The following is a 22,179-nucleotide window of genomic DNA, read 5'->3' as shown; positions in this document are numbered from 1 at the left end:
GAGAATGTTGTATATACAGTGAAGAAGACCAAGTGTAACCTCAGGGTTCTTTGTCCATTGTTTTGAATTTGCCTACACAGCATACATTGTGAGACCAACATTCTTCAGTTTTAACGGAGCAAGTATGGCGCTTAGAGCAGCAGTATGAAGGGTTAGCCCTGTTCTTGTTTTCGTTGCTGACGCTAGAAAACGTATTGATTTGATACGAAGCGGCTCATGATACATTACAGTAAAATGTACTACAGTCCATTCTTTCATTGAAAGGGCTGATGTAACTTAAATGTAGATGTATAAAGTCACACACATAGGGTGCAGTATTAAGAACCACAGTGTGTACTCCCTTCTCTGTGATGCGTCGGTCTCCTGCATTTGACCTCCATTTTGTCCCCACTATGATGTTGTGAGACCTGTGTAGTCTTTGGCATGACTTCGGTATACTGTATGTTCATCAAATCAGCGCAGACTTTCAACTACACATCTGTTTTACTGATATTAATACACCTTTGCTTCTATGGCAGTGAATAACAATTCCAGCTTCATATTAAATTAAACAGTCGCTCATTTTCTGTCATAACAGAGATCCGATCGAAAAAGAGACTGCTCCGTCAAGCATAACAATATCAATTGCTGGACATGGATCCTGGCTATTGATTTTCTTTTTGTAATTGAAACTTGAAGACTGAAATAACGTATAATTGTACCATTACTTGTTTTAATGGTGTCTGATCTCTCGGGTCTTTGTCTTCTTTGTTGTTCAAATGATTTGTCCTACAGTATGTTGTGATTTTGACCATGTGAAGGTTACCATGTGTTGCTGGTTCCTCAGGCCAATCAATGTGTTTTAGGTATCTTTGCTTTTGTGGTCCGAGTTTAAATGTAACTTTGGGAAGGCTCGACATTTGTCAGTAAGTTGAAAGGGACACACTGGGCATTGCATTGAAGTTAATAGGCCAGGCGCGGCCAACTTCAGTCTTCAAGGGCCACCAACAACAGCTCAGGTTATCAGGATTTCCCTGCTTCAGCACAGATGGCTCAGTGACTCAGACTGGGCCACCTGTGCTGAAGCAGGGATAGCCTGAAAGCCTGACCTGTTGGTGGCCCTTGAAGACTGGAGTTGGCCACTCCTGTGGAAGACCATCAGTTAGTGAGCCGTGTCTTACTATTGTGTCATTTATTGCAGATGGCGCCTGGGCAGCATCCGAACGTACAACCCTGAGCAGATCATGCTAAGCGCTGCCGTCCGCAGGACTAGCAGGGACGTCCGGATCATGAAGGAAAAGCTCATTTTTTCAGGTACTTTAATCTTTACTCATGAAGCGCAAGCACTCCAGTCCTCGGCACTGATGTCAATCCGTCTACTACGCAGGCTGCAGTGGGCCAAAACGCAACCCACCATTGGCGCTCGTCACTGCAGCCTCAGCAGCGTAGTGAATAAGTGTGATCCAGTATTGATTGCATACCGCTATCGAAAGTGTAAATAAAATTACATAAAGGTTTACAAGCACAATAGAAAAATCCACACACTAAAAAATAAAGCAGGTTTATATAGTAAAATATAAAACAATCTAAGCAAATTATCATATTTTTTATAGAAAACCTTGGACGTGTATACATTTATTTATAAAATGTTTTACCAGGAAGTAGTACATTGAGAGTTACCTCACGTTTTCAAGTATGTCCCGAACATAGCATTGTGATGACAGATACATGGTTACAAATACATGGGTACATTAGGTGAACAGGGTTATACATTATGGATAAAGACATTGCATGAACAGTTAAAGATAAAATAAAAAGTTATAGGCGTATGTAACATATCAACATGCAATTAAAATAAAATGCTAACGTCCCAATAATTTAAGAAAAAAAAAATCGGATATTCAAATTATTGAACCATCACAAAAATAAGTCTTCGTCAACTGGAAAAAAAAGCATGGTTACTGTATCTATGTAAAGAGAATTACTCCCACCATTAATCCATAGGAGTAGAAACCAACTGAAAAGCTCTTGTCTGGGTTCTACAGTAGCACCCATCAAGTCAATGTAACTTAAATTTAGTTGTAGGATGAGGATGCTAAAAAGGAAAGATCAAATCGCTAAGAGTCAAATGCGGCCCCACCTCAATAGTTTGCTCATACTGACAGTGAAACCTGTTTGTAAAGGTCAAGTCCATGAGCTTTCATTCTTCACTGACATGGACGGTTGTCCCGAGGACAGACTGACTGCTGCACTCCCGGAAGTGACATCACTGCTGGCAGAAGAGGCCTCCCACACTCAGCGCGCATGCACAGGAGCCGTGGCTGGGCGCACGCCTGCGCAGTAAACAGCAACAGCCGGTGCTCGGTTCGGCGCGTGTACAGCAGCAACCGAAGCTCGGCGCGTGCACAGCAGCACTCAGAAGAAGAAACAGCCACGGACACACACACACACACACAGACGGGCACGCACGTACACACGCACGTACACACGCACGTACACACGCACGTACACACGCACGTACACACGCACGTACACACGCACGTACACACGCACGTACACACGCACGTACACACGCACACGAGGAAATCACAGTTAGTATAAATATACAAGTGCAACTAGCTAAAACAGGGTGTGTGTGCCGAGCAGGCACGTTGGCTGCATCCATAGTGGTTGCTACAGCGCTCGCACCGTCGCTCGCACCAAAAGCAAACCAGTGGAGGCCAACGCTCATGTGTATAGTGCGCCCATGAACATGAGCGGTGAGGCAACTGATGCGTGGCGAGACAAAATGTTTTGTCTTTGCCAGACGACGGCCAGGTCACGTGAGCGGGCGAACCTGCTCCGTCACGGCCGCGCCCACCAACACGCCTCCCCATCACCTCTGCATGTAGGACAGAATCTCTCCTGTTGCAGGCGAGATGGGGGTGTGGCGGAGGCGTGGCTATGATGTCAAGGAGCTGGTTCGCCGTGATTGGCTGAACTGCTCACGGGACGCAGCCGCCGCTTGAAAAGACAATTTTTTGGTCTTTTCAAAACATTCGTGCCATCGCGCTCCGTCGTGCGTGCGCACTAGGAGTGACTTCACAGGGATTCTGCACTTTGTGCTTGGCGCGCGCCAGCGCCATCGCACACAGTATAAGCTCAGCCCAAGTCAAGTTCTTTGTTTTTGTTACTGAAATAGTGTTATGTCATCACAAATACAATTTCTGTGAGAAAACAGTAACAAAAGACAAAAGTTTCACTTAAAATGCACGTGCTTGGCGCACACAATTTATTAAATTTTTTTGCTGTTTCATAGCACACATTAAGTAACATTTTTAGAATCGTGACCATTTTAGCGACACACCTGCGTGCTGTAATGTAAAATATTTGTTTATATGCGGTTGGTCTATGTATTAATGTTCTGTACCTTGCCGGCAGCTACTGGCGGTTTTGTGGATCGAAACTGGCTTGCATCCCAGTGTTTGGATCTTGTGATCACTTTTGACCTCGTGCACTTAAGCTAGAATATAAAGATGTTAAGAGCCCGTCAAGGCTCCCGCTGGCGAATTTCAGCTGGATACGCAGTGAGCCAACGGCAGCAGGCGCCATTGTGTATTCATTAGCTGTGTGAAAAAGGGGCGGAGCTAACCGGATATAGTGCCCGCAGGTGGAACAACACCTGCTACATCAGCAGCTCTTGTAACGCTGGCTGAGAAATGTGTGTTCAGTTGTATAGTCCCGGCCAGGTACCCCACACTTTTAGTATTTGTTTCAATAATACAGGTAATATAATCATATAGATGGGATAACTGCATCAAGACAAACATGTAACACTGAGAGAAAGGAAAGCCCGATGAGCTTGGTCTAACCAGCATGTGGGCATAAATTCATTGGAAAGCACAGCATATACTGAAAGTGCTGTACAACAAGGATATTCTTAATTAACAGATACTGGGCCTCATGCAGAGAGCATAGAATTTTAAAAATGGCGAATTTCATAAAAAGTAGCTTTTTTGGAGAGTTTTATTCTCCATATGCAGAAAAGTGCGAATTCTGCTATGTTTAACATGGATGCGTGTGGCGAGTTTAAATTGGCGAGATGCGCGCTTCAGAAACGTGTAAAAACAAATTCGCGCCTTTTTTTTCCCCTTTACTATAGGCGGCGAGCGCCATCTTGCCATATTTTCGTGGCGCGGCAAAAATGCGAGAATCGCGCCTTTTTTTGGCGCGAACAGCCGCTACTTGCCGTTCGCACCTCTCTGCATTCGGAGAGTTTTAAAAATGGCGCGATGGAGGTTCTCGCCAGCCGCGAGGCGAGTTTTAAACATAGAAATAAAAAAATGGCGCGTTTTTCGCAACTCGCCATTTTATGCCGTTTTCTGAGGGAAATTGAACAAAAAATGGCGAGTTTTGAAATAACGATGCTCTCTGCATGAGGCCCACTGTTTCCAATTGTAATACACTAGAATTTATTTAGATTTAATGTCAAAATGTATGTAAACGAGCTATTAGAACAGTTTATAACTTTCTCACATTTTGGGAATGCATTATTGTATGTATGTACTGTATGTACTGTATGTACTGTATGTACTGTATGTATGTATGTACTGTATGTATGGTATGTATGTACTGTATGTATGTATGTACTGTATGTACTGTATGTACTGTATGTATGTATGTAGGAGACGGAGTGGCTCAGTGAGTAAAGACACTAACTGGCACAAGCAGGGGAGCCTGGTTCAATTCCCGGTGTCGGCTCCTTGTGACCTTGGGCAAGTCACTTTATCTCCCTGTAGATTGTAAGCTCCACGGGGCAGGCTACGTAAAACTAGCAGCGCTATACAAGAACATTCTATTACCCCCTAAGGATTTTCTCACATTTCAAAGGTAAAATGTTATTAGATCTTTATCTAAGTGCTAATAATAGACACGGGCATACCCCGCATAATGGGACCGGAGCATGTATGTAAAGCGAAAATGTACTTAAAATGAAGCACTACATTTTTCCACTTATCGATGCATGTACTGTACTGCAATCGTCATATACGTGCATAACTGATGTAAATAAAGCATTTGTAACAGGCTCTATAGTCTCCCCAGAGAGATAACAAATGACACAGATAAAACACAGACAATAATTCCCTGGCGCACTATCAGATAATAAACCTGACGAATCGGAGTAGTCCCATGAATCAAAAGATGGTATAAAGAAGATCCACAGTCCACAATGTCCCGTTCTTTTACACAGAATGCTGGTCTGAAAATACAAATAAAACAACCATTGCGCAGTACCCTATGGTCAGTATTCCAAGACCCCACCGTTGCTATCTACTTACTTAAAAATAGATAAGAATGGGCCTCAAAAGGTTTCTTTAAGTCCCCCCACGATTGGCTCCGACTGATTCCTGCTGCTGGTATCACGCTTTACACTTCCAGCATCAGCATCACCATACCGATTGGGAACAGAAAGGGGCACCAATAGTATAGCACTATAACATTTATTGTTAAAAAATGACAAGCATAAAAACATGCACTCACATGCGAGAATGCCCTATGCGTGTCCTACAACGTGCCGTCCGCTTCACATGGGAGGATGTCGAGGGATTGCAGGGGGAGGCTGGAGCCGGCGTGGGTCCCCGCTTCGTGGCCGCGACTCGGAGCGCCTAGTCCCTCCTCCGATGACGTTCCCCGTCAATCAACCTCCTTTCCTTCCACAGGGTCTGCACGTTGCAGCACGTTCAACAGGCTCCACCCTACGCGCGTTTCGTGACTCTGACGTCACTTCTTCAGGGGTAATGGAGCTGTGGGGGCACTTGAGGTATTTTATACCCTTGTGCAAAGCTGACAGGGAGTTCCCATTAGTTGAATGTCTGATTGGGAACTCCTGTTGATTGTCCACTTGTTGGCTGATACCTGGCAATTCGTGTGTTTAGCAGGTTTAACCACTTCATGCCTGGACAGCCAATTGCACTAGATGATTACATTCTAGCATGCTGTAAAATACTTTACACAAAATTATTTAATACATCAGTATCATAAAAACCATAATAAAACTCTATAAATTGTAGAAATAAAAAGTAATTAGCAACCCTGTGGCTTATTATTCAATGTGCGTGATAGCTATTTGTATTGATCACTGTTGCTAACAGCATAAAGGACCCAGAGGTGGAAAGAGATTATTTGCATAGCAAAAAAACAAAAACAGATAACCTGGTTATGCAATATTCAACATCAGCAGTTACAGACCTAACTGTCCCTCAAAAATGCTGCCAGGTCAAATTCGATGTTTAATCCTCTCGGGGTTAAGGTTTTGAGGGTATATATCCAGTAGCTTTCGCGTCTGGATATAAGATTGATTTTATCACCCCCCCTCCAATTCTGCTTGGGGCAGTCAATCCCTTTACAGATTAACCCTTCCGGATTTTGTCCATGTTTATTTTTAAAGTGACTGGAGACGCTATGTGTCTCCAGACCCCTTTTTATATTATAAACATGTTCTGCAAGACGTCGTTTCAATGGTCTACCTGTTCGCCCTACATATTGTAGTCCACAAGGGCACTCCAACAGGTAGACCACAAAAGGAGTCTTGCAGGAAATGAACGATTTGATGGGAAATCTGACACCTGTAACATTGGATTGAAAATGTTTGCATTTACTGCTGTACCTACAGCCAATACATTTGTCACATGTAAAGAATCCGTCCAATTCCTTAAGCCATGTTGTACTTTGTGTTTTTACAGAATTGAACGGACAGCTCGGGGACAGTTGAAGCTTTAGATTATTGGCCCTTTTAAACACTATCTGGGGGTGTTTAGGTAGTATTGTTTTAAGTATAGCATCCCCCTGGAGAATACTCCAATGCTTCCTAATTATTTGTGTTATTTTGTTTGACATCCCATTAAACTTGGTTATAAAGGGGATGAACTCTACACCCTCTACTTGTTTTAATTTCTTTTTGTCCATACTGATAAGGTCATTTCTATCTATGTCCTTTACACTTTCTAAGGCCTTCTCAACCATATTAGGATTATATTCCCTCTGGATAAATTTATCCTTAAGGTCATTGGCCTGCATCTCAAATATTTCTGGTTGAGAGCAATTTCTTTTAGTTCTTAGGAACTGGCCCTTGGGAATATTGTTAATCCATCTATGGTTGTGATGGCTAGACGCCAAAAGGTATGTATTGGCATCTACTTTTTTATAAAAGGTCTTAGTTTGAATAGACCCTCGCTCTATGAACAATGTAAGATCTAAAAAGTCTATACTTGTGGGGCTGATGTTGAAGGTGAATTTTAAGTTCATATTGTTGTTATTTAAGTATTTTTGGAACTCCCCAAGTTCCTCAACACCTCCACCCCAGATACATAGCACGTCGTCTATATAGCGTTTCCATAGTACAAGGCCCGCCCCAAATGGGCCGCCGGAATGGATGTATTCATCCTCCCACGTGCCCATAAAGATGTTAGCATAACTAGGGGCGAACCTTGTACCCATGGCAGTGCCACATATCTGGAGGTAGTGGCTGTTGTCATAGCTGAAGAAATTATGTGTAAGTATATACCGTATCCCTTCTATTATAAAATCTCGAAATCCCTGTTCTAGACTATCATCTTGATTTAACACCCTACTGACTGCTCTGATACCCAGGTCATGATTTATGACGGTATACAGAGACGTCACGTCACACGTGACCCAAATATAATGATCTTCCCATTTTAGGTCCCTAACTAGATTTAATACGTGTGTGGTGTCTCTTAGAAAAGACGGGATTTTAGGGACATATTTCTGCAGAGTGGAGTCAATAAACTGCGACAAATTGGATGTCAATGATTTGATCCCCGATATTATGGGGCGTCCAGGGGGATTCCAAAGATCCTTATGGATCTTAGGAATAAAATAGAAAATTGGAATCCTTGGCTGTGGTACATCCAAGAACTCCAATTCACCCTTTGAGATATTACCATCCAAGAAACCCCTACTAAGGTATTCCTGAAGTTCTGTCTTGAACTCTATGGATGGATTACCCTGCAGTTTTTTATATGTAACTCCATCACTTAGGATTCTCAAGGACTCTTTTTTATATTAGTCAGAGTCCATTATAACTATGCCTCCCCCTTTGTCCGCAGACTTAATTACAAGTTGTTTGTTGTTTTCTAGACTCTTTACTGCATCTTTTTCTAACTTACTAAGATTGTTTTTGGGGATTTTAAACTCACTGGTTGCCTTTTCCATGTCCTGAATGACTAGTTCAGAAAAAGTTTCTAAGAAACTACCCTTCATGTGTTTAGGATAAAACACTGAGGGTCTTTTAAATTGAGTGGTGGAGGACGATCTGCTCTCACTATTTTTATTACTCTGGAGAGTCTCCCTACTTACAGCATCTTTTATAAAGTACTTTTTAAGTGTTAACCGTCTAACAAATTTTTGGGTATCTATAAATAAGTCAAACATATTGGGTCCTTTAGAGGGAGCAAAGTTAAGGCCTCTGGACAAAACTTTTTCCTCAACCTCAGTGGTTTTGTAACTGCTGATATTGAATATATTGCCAACCTCTACCGGTGGTTTGGCTGCTCTGACTTTTTTCTCTTTCCTTCTTCCACCTCTTTTTCCTCTGAATCCTCTATTCTTTTGCGTCTCGCTGACCTGGGGGTGTCTTGTCTCCCCACTGCGTTCTCTACCTCGCTGTTTTTCCGTATAGGGAAATTGTACTCTCTGTCGTGATCTAAAAAAGACAATTGATGTTGATTATTTTCATAGTTGAAAGAAGGTGCATTGAAGGGCCTGAAATTATTAGATCTAAAAACATTATTATCATACCCTCTATATGCTTCTCTGGGTCCATCATGATAATAATCATGGTGCCCATACCCATCATTCCTATTGGCATACCCTCCTCGTGGTGGGCCATGGTATCTATGATGTTCCTCCCTTACAGGTGCTTGTGGCCTAGCTCCCATGTAGGGCCTATGGGGTCCCATCTTTCTATTTAATGATTTTTCTTTTTCATTGTCTTTTTTTGATTTTGGTTTAATATCTTCCTTTTGTAGCACTTTGTTATTTGGAGTGGATTTCACCTCAGCTGTGGGTGTATCCTCTGCAATAATGACTTTCTTTTCAGTTTTCCAGTCCCTTTGTCTATTCTGTTCATAATCTTTCTTGTCCCTGATAAATTTTTTCTGTTTGGAACTAATGACCTCTTTCTCTAATTTTTCTATTCTCTGAGTAATCTTTTCGTCTAGTACCTTGTACTCTTTGAGATCAGAGAATTGGCCTAATTTTTCTTGGATTTCTATAATCTCTTTATCCAAAACTTCTAGGGATTTTGTTCTGTACTGAATTGACAACTGGACTAAACCGAATGCACATGTATCCAGAAGATTGTTCCACTCTTTCATAAAGATCTCATTATCAGTTTCTAGAGTGGGTACCTTGAGGACCCTAAGTCCCCTTGGTATTCTTTTGTGTTCTATATATTTTCTCAATGCTACCACTTCCCAGATCTGCCTCATTTCTTGTGTGAGGAGTTTTTCTACTTTATTAAGGAGTGTATCTAAATTCTCAGTGTCTACATCTATATTCTCTACGTCTGCATCCTCTGAAAATATTTTATCTAGATTACAACTACGAAGTGCTCGACTAGAAAAAAGTGACATGTTTGTGATATGGTTGGCTGCTGATATGCAATAATGGATAGAACAAATAGTGAGGAAAATTTAAACTAAAAGCATGTGATCAGCGCTCAAACCTATATAACTATACCTAAATATTAACTAAAATAACCAGGTGCTTAACAATAATAAAATGAATATTTAAAGTGTCCCCTATAAGGAAAAATCTAATGTGAATTCCTCACAGCCTGTTGTGGCAGGTTGGGGAATGGCTGCCTTGGGAATATAACAACCCTATCCACAAGGGCTGTATAACATACACAGAGAGATAACAAATGACACAGATAAAACACAGACAATAATTCCCTGGCGCACTATCAGATAATAAACCTGACGAATCGGAGTAGTCCCATGAATCAAAAGATGGTATAAAGAAGATCCACAGTCCACAATGTCCCGTTCTTTTACACAGAATGCTGGTCTGAAAATACAAATAAAACAACCATTGCGCAGTACCCTATGGTCAGTATTCCAAGACCCCACCGTTGCTATCTACTTACTTAAAAATAGATAAGAATGGGCCTCAAAAGGTTTCTTTAAGTCCCCCCACGATTGGCTCCGACTGATTCCTGCTGCTGGTATCACGCTTTACACTTCCAGCATCAGCATCACCATACCGATTGGGAACAGAAAGGGGCACCAATAGTATAGCACTATAACATTTATTGTTAAAAAATGACAAGCATAAAAACATGCACTCACATGCGAGAATGCCCTATGCGTGTCCTACAACGTGCCGTCCGCTTCACATGGGAGGATGTCGAGGGATTGCAGGGGGAGGCTGGAGCCGGCGTGGGTCCCCGCTTCGTGGCCGCGACTCGGAGCGCCTAGTCCCTCCTCCGATGACGTTCCCCGTCAATCAACCTCCTTTCCTTCCACAGGGTCTGCACGTTGCAGCACGTTCAACAGGCTCCACCCTACGCGCGTTTCGTGACTCTGACGTCACTTCTTCAGGGGTAATGGAGCTGTGGGGGCACTTGAGGTATTTTATACCCTTGTGCAAAGCTGACAGGGAGTTCCCATTAGTTGAATGTCTGATTGGGAACTCCTGTTGATTGTCCACTTGTTGGCTGATACCTGGCAATTCGTGTGTTTAGCAGGTTTAACCACTTCATGCCTGGACAGCCAATTGCACTAGATGATTACATTCTAGCATGCTGTAAAATACTTTACACAAAATTATTTAATACATCAGTATCATAAAAACCATAATAAAACTCTATAAATTGTAGAAATAAAAAGTAATTAGCAACCCTGTGGCTTATTATTCAATGTGCGTGATAGCTATTTGTATTGATCACTGTTGCTAACAGCATAAAGGACCCAGAGGTGGAAAGAGATTATTTGCATAGCAAAAAAACAAAAACAGATAACCTGGTTATGCAATATTCAACATCAGCAGTTACAGACCTAACTGTCCCTCAAAAATGCTGCCAGGTCAAATTCGATGTTTAATCCTCTCGGGGTTAAGGTTTTGAGGGTATATATCCAGTAGCTTTCGCGTCTGGATATAAGATTGATTTTATCACCCCCCCTCCAATTCTGCTTGGGGCAGTCAATCCCTTTACAGATTAACCCTTCCGGATTTTGTCCATGTTTATTTTTAAAGTGACTGGAGACGCTATGTGTCTCCAGACCCCTTTTTATATTATAAACATGTTCTGCAAGACGTCGTTTCAATGGTCTACCTGTTCGCCCTACATATTGTAGTCCACAAGGGCACTCCAACAGGTAGACCACAAAAGGAGTCTTGCAGGAAATGAACGATTTGATGGGAAATCTGACACCTGTAACATTGGATTGAAAATGTTTGCATTTACTGCTGTACCTACAGCCAATACATTTGTCACATGTAAAGAATCCGTCCAATTCCTTAAGCCATGTTGTACTTTGTGTTTTTACAGAATTGAACGGACAGCTCGGGGACAGTTGAAGCTTTAGATTATTGGCCCTTTTAAACACTATCTGGGGGTGTTTAGGTAGTATTGTTTTAAGTATAGCATCCCCCTGGAGAATACTCCAATGCTTCCTAATTATTTGTGTTATTTTGTTTGACATCCCATTAAACTTGGTTATAAAGGGGATGAACTCTACACCCTCTACTTGTTTTAATTTCTTTTTGTCCATACTGATAAGGTCATTTCTATCTATGTCCTTTACACTTTCTAAGGCCTTCTCAACCATATTAGGATTATATTCCCTCTGGATAAATTTATCCTTAAGGTCATTGGCCTGCATCTCAAATATTTCTGGTTGAGAGCAATTTCTTTTAGTTCTTAGGAACTGGCCCTTGGGAATATTGTTAATCCATCTATGGTTGTGATGGCTAGACGCCAAAAGGTATGTATTGGCATCTACTTTTTTATAAAAGGTCTTAGTTTGAATAGACCCTCGCTCTATGAACAATGTAAGATCTAAAAAGTCTATACTTGTGGGGCTGATGTTGAAGGTGAATTTTAAGTTCATATTGTTGTTATTTAAGTATTTTTGGAACTCCCCAAGTTCCTCAACACCTCCACCCCAGATACATAGCACGTCGTCTATATAGCGTTTCCATAGTACAAGGCCCGCCCCAAATGGGCCGCCGGAATGGATGTATTCATCCTCCCACGTGCCCATAAAGATGTTAGCATAACTAGGGGCGAACCTTGTACCCATGGCAGTGCCACATATCTGGAGGTAGTGGCTGTTGTCATAGCTGAAGAAATTATGTGTAAGTATATACCGTATCCCTTCTATTATAAAATCTCGAAATCCCTGTTCTAGACTATCATCTTGATTTAACACCCTACTGACTGCTCTGATACCCAGGTCATGATTTATGATGGTATACAGAGACGTCACGTCACACGTGACCCAAATATAATGATCTTCCCATTTTAGGTCCCTAACTAGATTTAATACGTGTGTGGTGTCTCTTAGAAAAGACGGGATTTTAGGGACATATTTCTGCAGAGTGGAGTCAATAAACTGCGACAAATTGGATGTCAATGATTTGATCCCCGATATTATGGGGCGTCCAGGGGGATTCCAAAGATCCTTATGGATCTTAGGAATAAAATAGAAAATTGGAATCCTTGGCTGTGGTACATCCAAGAACTCCAATTCACCCTTTGAGATATTACCATCCAAGAAACCCCTACTAAGGTATTCCTGAAGTTCTGTCTTGAACTCTATGGATGGATTACCCTGCAGTTTTTTATATGTAACTCCATCACTTAGGATTCTCAAGGACTCTTTTTTATAGTAGTCAGAGTCCATTATAACTATGCCTCCCCCTTTGTCCGCAGACTTAATTACAATTTGTTTGTTGTTTTCTAGACTCTTTACTGCATCTTTTTCTAACTTACTAAGATTGTTTTTGGGGATTTTAAACTCACTGGTTGCCTTTTCCATGTCCTGAATGACTAGTTCAGAAAAAGTTTCTAAGAAACTACCCTTCATGTGTTTAGGATAAAACACTGAGGGTCTTTTAAATTGAGTGGTGGAGGACGATCTGCTCTCACTATTTTTATTACTCTGGAGAGTCTCCCTACTTACAGCATCTTTTATAAAGTACTTTTTAAGTGTTAACCGTCTAACAAATTTTTGGGTATCTATAAATAAGTCAAACATATTGGGTCCTTTAGAGGGAGCAAAGTTAAGGCCTCTGGACAAAACTTTTTCCTCAACCTCAGTGGTTTTGTAACTGCTGATATTGAATATATTGCCAACCTCTACCGGTGGTTTGGCTGCTCTGACTTTTTTCTCTTTCCTTCTTCCACCTCTTTTTCCTCTGAATCCTCTATTCTTTTGCGTCTCGCTGACCTGGGGGTGTCTTGTCTCCCCACTGCGTTCTCTACCTCGCTGTTTTTCCGTATAGGGAAATTGTACTCTCTGTCGTGATCTAAAAAAGACAATTGATGTTGATTATTTTCATAGTTGAAAGAAGGTGCATTGAAGGGCCTGAAATTATTAGATCTAAAAACATTATTATCATACCCTCTATATGCTTCTCTGGGTCCATCATGATAATAATCATGGTGCCCATACCCATCATTCCTATTGGCATACCCTCCTCGTGGTGGGCCATGGTATCTATGATGTTCCTCCCTTACAGGTGCTTGTGGCCTAGCTCCCATGTAGGGCCTATGGGGTCCCATCTTTCTATTTAATGATTTTTCTTTTTCATTGTCTTTTTTTGATTTTGGTTTAATATCTTCCTTTTGTAGCACTTTGTTATTTGGAGTGGATTTCACCTCAGCTGTGGGTGTATCCTCTGCAATAATGACTTTCTTTTCAGTTTTCCAGTCCCTTTGTCTATTCTGTTCATAATCTTTCTTGTCCCTGATAAATTTTTTCTGTTTGGAACTAATGACCTCTTTCTCTAATTTTTCTATTCTCTGAGTAATCTTTTCGTCTAGTACCTTGTACTCTTTGAGATCAGAGAATTGGCCTAATTTTTCTTGGATTTCTATAATCTCTTTATCCAAAACTTCTAGGGATTTTGTTCTGTACTGAATTGACAACTGGACTAAACCGAATGCACATGTATCCAGAAGATTGTTCCACTCTTTCATAAAGATCTCATTATCAGTTTCTAGAGTGGGTACCTTGAGGACCCTAAGTCCCCTTGGTATTCTTTTGTGTTCTATATATTTTCTCAATGCTACCACTTCCCAGATCTGCCTCATTTCTTGTGTGAGGAGTTTTTCTACTTTATTAAGGAGTGTATCTAAATTCTCAGTGTCTACATCTATATTCTCTACGTCTGCATCCTCTGAAAATATTGGTATAAAGAAGATCCACAGTCCACAATGTCCCGTTCTTTTACACAGAATGCTGGTCTGAAAATACAAATAAAACAACCATTGCACAGTACCCTATGGTCAGTAATCCAAGACCCCACCGTTGCTATCTACTTACTTAAAAATAGATAAGAATGGGCCTCAAAAGGTTTCTTTAAGTCCCCCCACGATTGGCTCCGACTGATTCCTGCTGCTGGTATCACGCTTTACACTTCCAGCATCAGCATCACCATACCGATTGGGAACAGAAAGGGGCACCAATGTAAAGGGATTGATATATACCCTCAAAACCTTAACCCCGAGAGGATTGAACATCGAATTTGATCTGGCAGCATTCTTGAGGGACAGCTAGGTCTGTGGCTGCTGATGTTGAATATTGCATAACCAGGTTATCTATTTTTTTGCTATGCAAATAATCTCTTTCCACCTCTGGGTCCTTTATGCTGTTAGCAACAGTGATCAATACAAATAGCTATCACGCACATTGAATAATAAGCCACAGGGTTGCTAATTACTTTTTATTTCTACAATTTATAGAGTTTTATTATGGTTTTTATGATACTGATGTATTAAATAATTTTGTGTAAAGTATTTTACAGCATGCTAGAATGTAATCATCTAGTGCAATTGGCTGTCCAGGCATGAAGTGGTTAAACCTGCTAAACACACGAATTGCCAGGTATCAGCCAACAAGTGGACAATCAACAGGAGTTCCCAATCAGACATTCAACTAATGGGAACTCCCTGTCAGCTTTGCACAAGGGTATAAAATACCTCAAGTGCCCCCACAGCTCCATTACCCCTGAAGAAGTGACGTCAGAGTCACGAAACGCGCGTAGGGTGGAGCCTGTTGAACGTGCTGCAACGTGCAGACCCTGTGGAAGGAAAGGAGGTTGATTGACGGGGAACGTCATCGGAGGAGGGACTAGGCGCTCCGAGTCGCGGCCACGAAGCGGGGACCCACGCCGGCTCCAGCCTCCCCCTGCAATCCCTCGACATCCTCCCATGTGAAGCGGACGGCACGTTGTAGGACACGCATAGGGCATTCTCGCATGTGAGTGCATGTTTTTATGCTTGTCATTTTTTAACAATAAATGTTATAGTGCTATACTATTGGTGCCCCTTTCTGTTCCCAATCGGTATGGTGATGCTGATGCTGGAAGTGTAAAGCGTGATACCAGCAGCAGGAATCAGTCGGAGCCAATCGTGGGGGGACTTAAAGAAACCTTTTGAGGCCCATTCTTATCTATTTTTAAGTAAGTAGATAGCAACGGTGGGGTCTTGGAATACTGACCATAGGGTACTGCGCAATGGTTGTTTTATTTGTATTTTCAGACCAGCATTCTGTGTAAAAGAACGGGACATTGTGGACTGTGGATCTTCTTTATACCATCTTTTGATTCATGGGACTACTCCGATTCGTCAGGTTTATTATCTGATAGTGCGCCAGGGAATTATTGTCTGTGTTTTATCTGTGTCATTTGTTATCTCTCTGTGTATGTTATACAGCCCTTGTGGATAGGGTTGTTATATTCCCAAGGCAGCCATTCCCCAACCTGCCACAACAGGCTGTGAGGAATTCACATTAGATTTTTCCTTATAGGGGACACTTTAAATATTCATTTTATTATTGTTAAGCACCTGGTTATTTTAGTTAATATTTAGGTATAGTTATATAGGTTTGAGCGCTGATCACATGCTTTTAGTTTAAATTTTCCTCACTATCTATAGTCTCCCCGCTTGCGCACAGCTTCGGTACAGGTAGGGAGCCGGTATTGCTGTTCAGGACGTGCTGACAGGCGCATGCGTGAGCTGCCGTTTGCCTATTGGGCGATATGTACTTACTCGCGAGTGTACTTAAAGTGAGTGTCCTTAAAGTGGGGTATGCCTGTACAGATAACCTAATCAAACAAATGACACAAAAACATGATACTTTTTCAACATTTATTTACCCACAAATGATTAAACATTCAATATTGATGTGTGAATAAGTATGTGAAACTTTACATCCAGTACCTGGTGGCGCCCCCTTGAGCAGCAATGACTAAGTTTTCCTTGTAACTGCTGGTCAGTTTCTCACATCGGTTTTAGGAATTTTGACCCATTCCCCTTTACAGAACTGCTTCAGCTCAGTGACATTTGAGGGCTTCTTTGCATGGACACCTCACCTCGGGTTATGCCACAACATTTTGAGGGGGTTTAGGTCCGGACTTTGACTAGGCCATTTTAAAACATGGAATGTCTTCTTCTGTAGCCATTCTTTTGTAGATCTGCTTGTATGGTTAGGATCATTGTCTTGCTGCATGACCCACTTTCGCTTCAACTCACGGACAGATGGCCTGACATTCTCCTCTAGAATCTTCTGATACAGTGTAGAATTCATGGTTCTGTCAATGATGGCAAGCCGACCAGGACCTGAGACAGCAAAGCAGCCCCAAATCATCACACTCCCAAGACCATTCTTGACAGTTGGGATGAGGTTCTTCTGCTCAAAAAAAAAATAGTTTTCGCCAAATGCAACGTTTCTCATTAAGGTCAAAAAGTTCTAACTTTGACTCATATGCAAAGAGAACATTGTTCCAGAAGTCTTGTGGATCATCTATGTGCTTTTTGGCAACTTCAGATGGTCAGCAATGTTCTTTTTAAAGAGCAGTGGTTTCCTCCTGGCTATCCTTCCATGAACACCATTCTTGTTCAGTATTGTTCTGATATTTGAGTCATGAACAGTCACGTTAGCCAAGGCGAGAGTGGCCAGCAGATCCTTGGATGTTACTCTGGGGTTCTTTGCGACTTCCTGGATGATGTTCTTGGAGAGATTTTGGTAAGGCGATCTCTCCTGGGTAGAGTGACTGCGGTCTTTCTCCATTTTTCTGACAGTGGATTGGTGGAGCCCCAAATCCTTTGATATGGTTTTGTAACCCTTTTTATAGGGAGAAGGAGCGTCTCTGGCACGGAGTTAGAAGCAGGGGAACCTGGTTCAATTCCCAGTGTCTGCTCCTTGTGACCTTGAGCAAGTCACTTTATCTCCCTGTGCCTCAGGTACCAAAATATAGATTGTAAGCTCCATGGGGCAGGAACTGTCTGCAAAAATGTCTCTGTAAATCGCGATGTAAAACTAGCAGCGCTACACAAGAACAAGTATAATTATTAGTCTGATGAGCATCAATAACTGATTTTCTGATGCCCTCAAAGATTTATTTTGATCGTGGCATGACATGTTTCCACGCACCTGTATGGTGAAGACCAAACTCACAAAGTTTCTGATCTTTTTATAGGGTGAGGCCTCCCAAACTCACACATTAAGATCTATCTAATTATTTAAACACCTGATTCTAATTATTGCCTTTAATTTTGGTGTTAAAACCAGGGTTCCACTTACTTTTTCACATACCCTGACTCTTAATTACGCACTGTTTTCTAACTCATATTTTTTCATATATGTATTGACTAAATGTTATTTAAAGACCATCTGATGTTCTTTAGAACATCCTAGAAGAGACAGACTCTAGGGTCAATCAGCACTATATATATAACAAATAGAGTGGTGCATGCAGGTACAGTACAGTATAAAGGTCTCGCTAATCCCTAGACAAATACAAAAAGAGTACCTGCAGCACACATAAACAGCTGTGACACAATAGTGGTCAAAAACAAAGCAATTTAATGCAAAGAGAGCAAAAAAAAAATCTAATTTTTCAAAGGGCACTGTCAGGATGCAATTACCCAGACAAACACTCCCCTAGAGAGGGGTATACCCAGGAGAACTGGGTATAGGGGACAAGGAAAACAAACAACTCACTGATCTACATACAGTACTCAAAATATCAGAATAAAGTAGGATAAGATTAAAGATGTTATTGTTACTCAACTCTTTGTTGCTTTCTATATTCAGAAACAGATAAATGTATCCTAGCATTGTACATTTAAACATGTTTTATGCCATTCTCCAGGTAACAAAGTTGGATTGTGTTTTTTTTGTCTTTCCAGAAATAAACAATAGTATGGACACTGCGGACGATCTTTCATTGTGTTCTGAAAGCAGATATGAGGGTTTCGCCAACGATGCCATCACTCCGATAGATGCAAGAATCCACACAGACTAAAGAAAGAGAAACATTGGCACCACAACAAGATCTTTTTATAGCAAAATCTGGAAACTCTTCCTAGGTCTGGGGTTTCCAAGACACGGATATTTTATGGGACTACTTAATGCCAGGATATTTTGTTTATTTTTGCTATTATGGTCTTTTTGTTGTATAATCTGTGAGACTGTATATATGTAGAAAGTAATTTGATCCCTTTGTTTTTCCTCCTTTATTGTGTGTATTTGTAAGTAGGACACATGCAAGCACGTGTGTATACAATTTGATTGAGCCGAGAGAATGTTGAAAACTCAGCCTGGGGAAGACCTTCCTCCTCCTGTGATCACTTCAGCCAGTCCCGATGTATCTCTGTAATCTCAACACCTAGTTCATCATGATTTCATGGATCATGATGTGGTGTTGTACTATGCAGTATGCAATTCATACAAGTGTTTAGTGATGAAGCATAATGGTAACAAGCGATGCGTGTCCATTTAACATTGAATGTATAAACTCTTCCTAAAACACAAGTCCCTTTAACACTAATATCAATAATGAGTAGCACTCACTTATCAGCAGTATGCGTTTTATGCAAACCCCAACATTTTGGCCAGCGAAGTGGACCTTTCTCAAGGTCACCCTGACAAAGGTCCACTGCACTGGATCGAAATGTTGGGATTTGAATAAACCGCTTACCGCTGATAAGTGACCCTGGAGTGCTACTTGTTATTGATATGTATGTTCTGGGAATCTTCCCTTAAGTTAAGCACCCGCAAGTATTTCATATTGACATTTTAGAGTGTACGATTCTTTGACCTTTAACACGAATCCCATGCTTCCGGTTAACAATGAAAGAACAGCCTTTTACTAAATCTTGTGTTTCCATATCCCTCTTGAAACAAATTGTTATATAGGTGACCAGTACCGTAGGTTAACACTAACCTCCAATATGGGTTATGGCACTGTGGTCCCTTGTTAACGGCTCTTAAAGTCAATGGCAGTTAACATGGGATGACGGTGTGATAACCCACATCCCAAGGGTAGTAAATCCTTGTGTAAAGTACAGAGACCCCTTGAGAAGAATAAACCATTGACATGTCACCTTTGGCCCAATGTGCATTCTCTTACCCCATGTCTTCTAATTTCTGATGCATTTCCTGCAGATGGATGTCCTAAAGGTAACAAAACCCCCTCCATTTCCTGGTTAGGAGCCATTACCACACTCAGGAGCACAAACCATGCAGAAAAAGGCACATTTAGAATCTCAAATGATGTGCAAATCTTGCTGTAGATACTTTCTGTTGGTGTAGTAATAGATTTAAACATTTTCTTCACTTGTAACCCACATATAATCTTGGTAATGCCATTTCTAGCTCTTTGACTTGACCAGGCGTCCCAGTTGGGCTACCTCAAAATGGGCGTTTATTTTAATGCAGGTATCAGACAGACAGGCATACAATTTGGTTCAATGTGTCTAATGACCAGTTAGTTCTCAATGAGAAAATGTGTACATATAGGAAACCCGTATTTTAATACATGGATCGTGATGTGGATTTGTGGATTTGGCTGTGCATCAACATTTTTCTTTTCTTATTAAATGTTATTGTAGGACGAAATACCCAAATAATGAGATTAATCAAAGCAGAGCAAATGGTAAACCTCAACAAGTTAATGCAGTATACAGCATTGATTAAAATGCCAGTCTGAGTATCTGTAATGGTGACTGGGCTGTTTTCTCTGATTAGTGCTAAATAGTCACTTATCTCTCCTTTCTGTTATCTATTCTCTTCCCAATTCTCATCAGTCAAAAGTCAACGTTTAATCCCACTGGTTTTATCAATTATTACTAGAGATAAAATGTCAGCCACTTCAAAAGTGGTTAAAAGCCTGTAATTTCACATGCAGATATGCCTTACAGCATAACAAAAAGAAAGAGGCATACAGTAGTGGTATGCATGAAATAACCTACTGGATGCAACATCAGCAGAATTTAATTTATAAACATGCCAGGAGTCTGTTCCTGTAAATGAGCAATAGCCAGTTCTCCCCTTTTGATAGTTCAGTCAATCCTCCATGCAATGGCATAAATGTACTGTATATATACAGTGTGTGTGTGTGTGCGTGTGCGTGTGCGTGTGTGTGTGTGTGTGTGTGTGTGTGTGCACGCACGCGCACACACACACATATATATATGTGTATATATGTGCACACACGCACATGCATACTCACGCATACACACACTCACGCATACACTCACTCACGCATACACTCACTCACGCATACACTCACTCACGCATACACTCACTCACGCATACACACACTCACGCATACACACACTCACGCATACACACACTCACGCATACACACACTCACGCATACACACACTCACGCATACACACACTCACGCATACACACACTCACGCATACACACATACACACACACACACACACGCATATACACATACACACACGCATATACACATACACACACGCATATACACATACACACACACATATACACATACACATATACACATACACACACACGCATATACACATACACACACGCATATACACATACACACACGCATATACACATACACACACGCATATACACATACACACACGCATATACACATACACACACACATATACACATACACACACACATATACACATACACACACACATATACACATATACACATACACACACACATATACACATATACACACACACATATACACATATACACACACACATATACACATATACACACACACATATACACATATACACACACACATATACACACATTTATTAGGTTTATTGTTGGTAATAATGCTCCCTGAAGTAGGTTATGATGACTGCTAATAGGAAAAAAATGGCTGCTAGCTTCTTCCAGGAGCCTTGCTTAGAAAACGTTGGCTGTTCTCAGTGGACTTACACATTCCAGAACTTCTGAGCTTAGACTCTGTATATACAGTAAGTATCCTTATTGCACATGAAATAGCCTTCTAATCTAATAACAGAACAGCAATACTATAATCCAAACCAGACTATGAATGCCATCCGTCCAAAGCCGTATCAGCAGTATTTATTTCATGTCTTCTTTAGTCAGGCTGTGTGTGAGACAATGTACATGTAACTGTATTTTATTTGGAAATAAATGACTTTCATATGGTTTCCTACCACCTACTCTACCTTTCCTGCAATCTGTTTGGTTTCTCAATTCGTACTTGTCTTTCTTTCTCACTTAGTTTATTAAGGTTTTGTATGGGTTGTGGGGGAGGAGGAATACATAAAGAGGAAGGAAAGGGAGTAGAGTAAGTTCCATCATGTTACAGATATCGTATACATATATAGATGATGCTACAAACATTTATCAACCATATTTGTGCTTATACAGCTGCAGTAAGTATGAGAGAGAAGTTTGAGTAGATGGAGGTTGCCAATTTCTATTGGTTTTGCAAACACCGTGACCTGTGGATCCAAAGGAACCTTAACCTCGAGTCTCCACAATTAAATCTTGTATCGTTTTCCAGAATCTACCAATCTTAGGGCAGTGCCACCATACTGCATGTGAGTCAGTACATTACAGTAAGTCCCCCAATACCACCACACTCCCAACATCCATCCACACAACCTGGATATATTCAACTTAATCTTTTGGGTCATCCA

The 22,179-nt window shown here is 41.1% G+C and overlaps 1 protein-coding gene across 2 annotated transcripts in view; it reads left to right on the top strand.

Annotated features, from left to right (window-relative positions):
* The window catches only part of GDPD5 (glycerophosphodiester phosphodiesterase domain containing 5), a 362,801-nt gene extending 341,105 nt beyond the window's left edge, over positions 1-21,696 (top strand). For both annotated transcript variants that reach the window (XM_075592696.1, XM_075592695.1), the window contains 2 exons: positions 1,181-1,293; positions 18,404-21,696. In XM_075592696.1, the coding sequence (XP_075448811.1) occupies positions 1,181-1,293; positions 18,404-18,519 (229 nt within the window). In that variant the 3' untranslated portion in view covers positions 18,520-21,696. The remainder of the gene's footprint in view (positions 1-1,180; positions 1,294-18,403) is intronic.
* The last annotated feature ends 483 nt before the right edge of the window (positions 21,697-22,179 follow it).

This window comes from Ascaphus truei, chromosome 3 (genome assembly GCF_040206685.1).
Source record: "Ascaphus truei isolate aAscTru1 chromosome 3, aAscTru1.hap1, whole genome shotgun sequence".
Taxonomy (NCBI): domain Eukaryota; kingdom Metazoa; phylum Chordata; class Amphibia; order Anura; family Ascaphidae; genus Ascaphus; species Ascaphus truei.
This window is presented reverse-complemented; position numbering and strand designations above follow the sequence as displayed.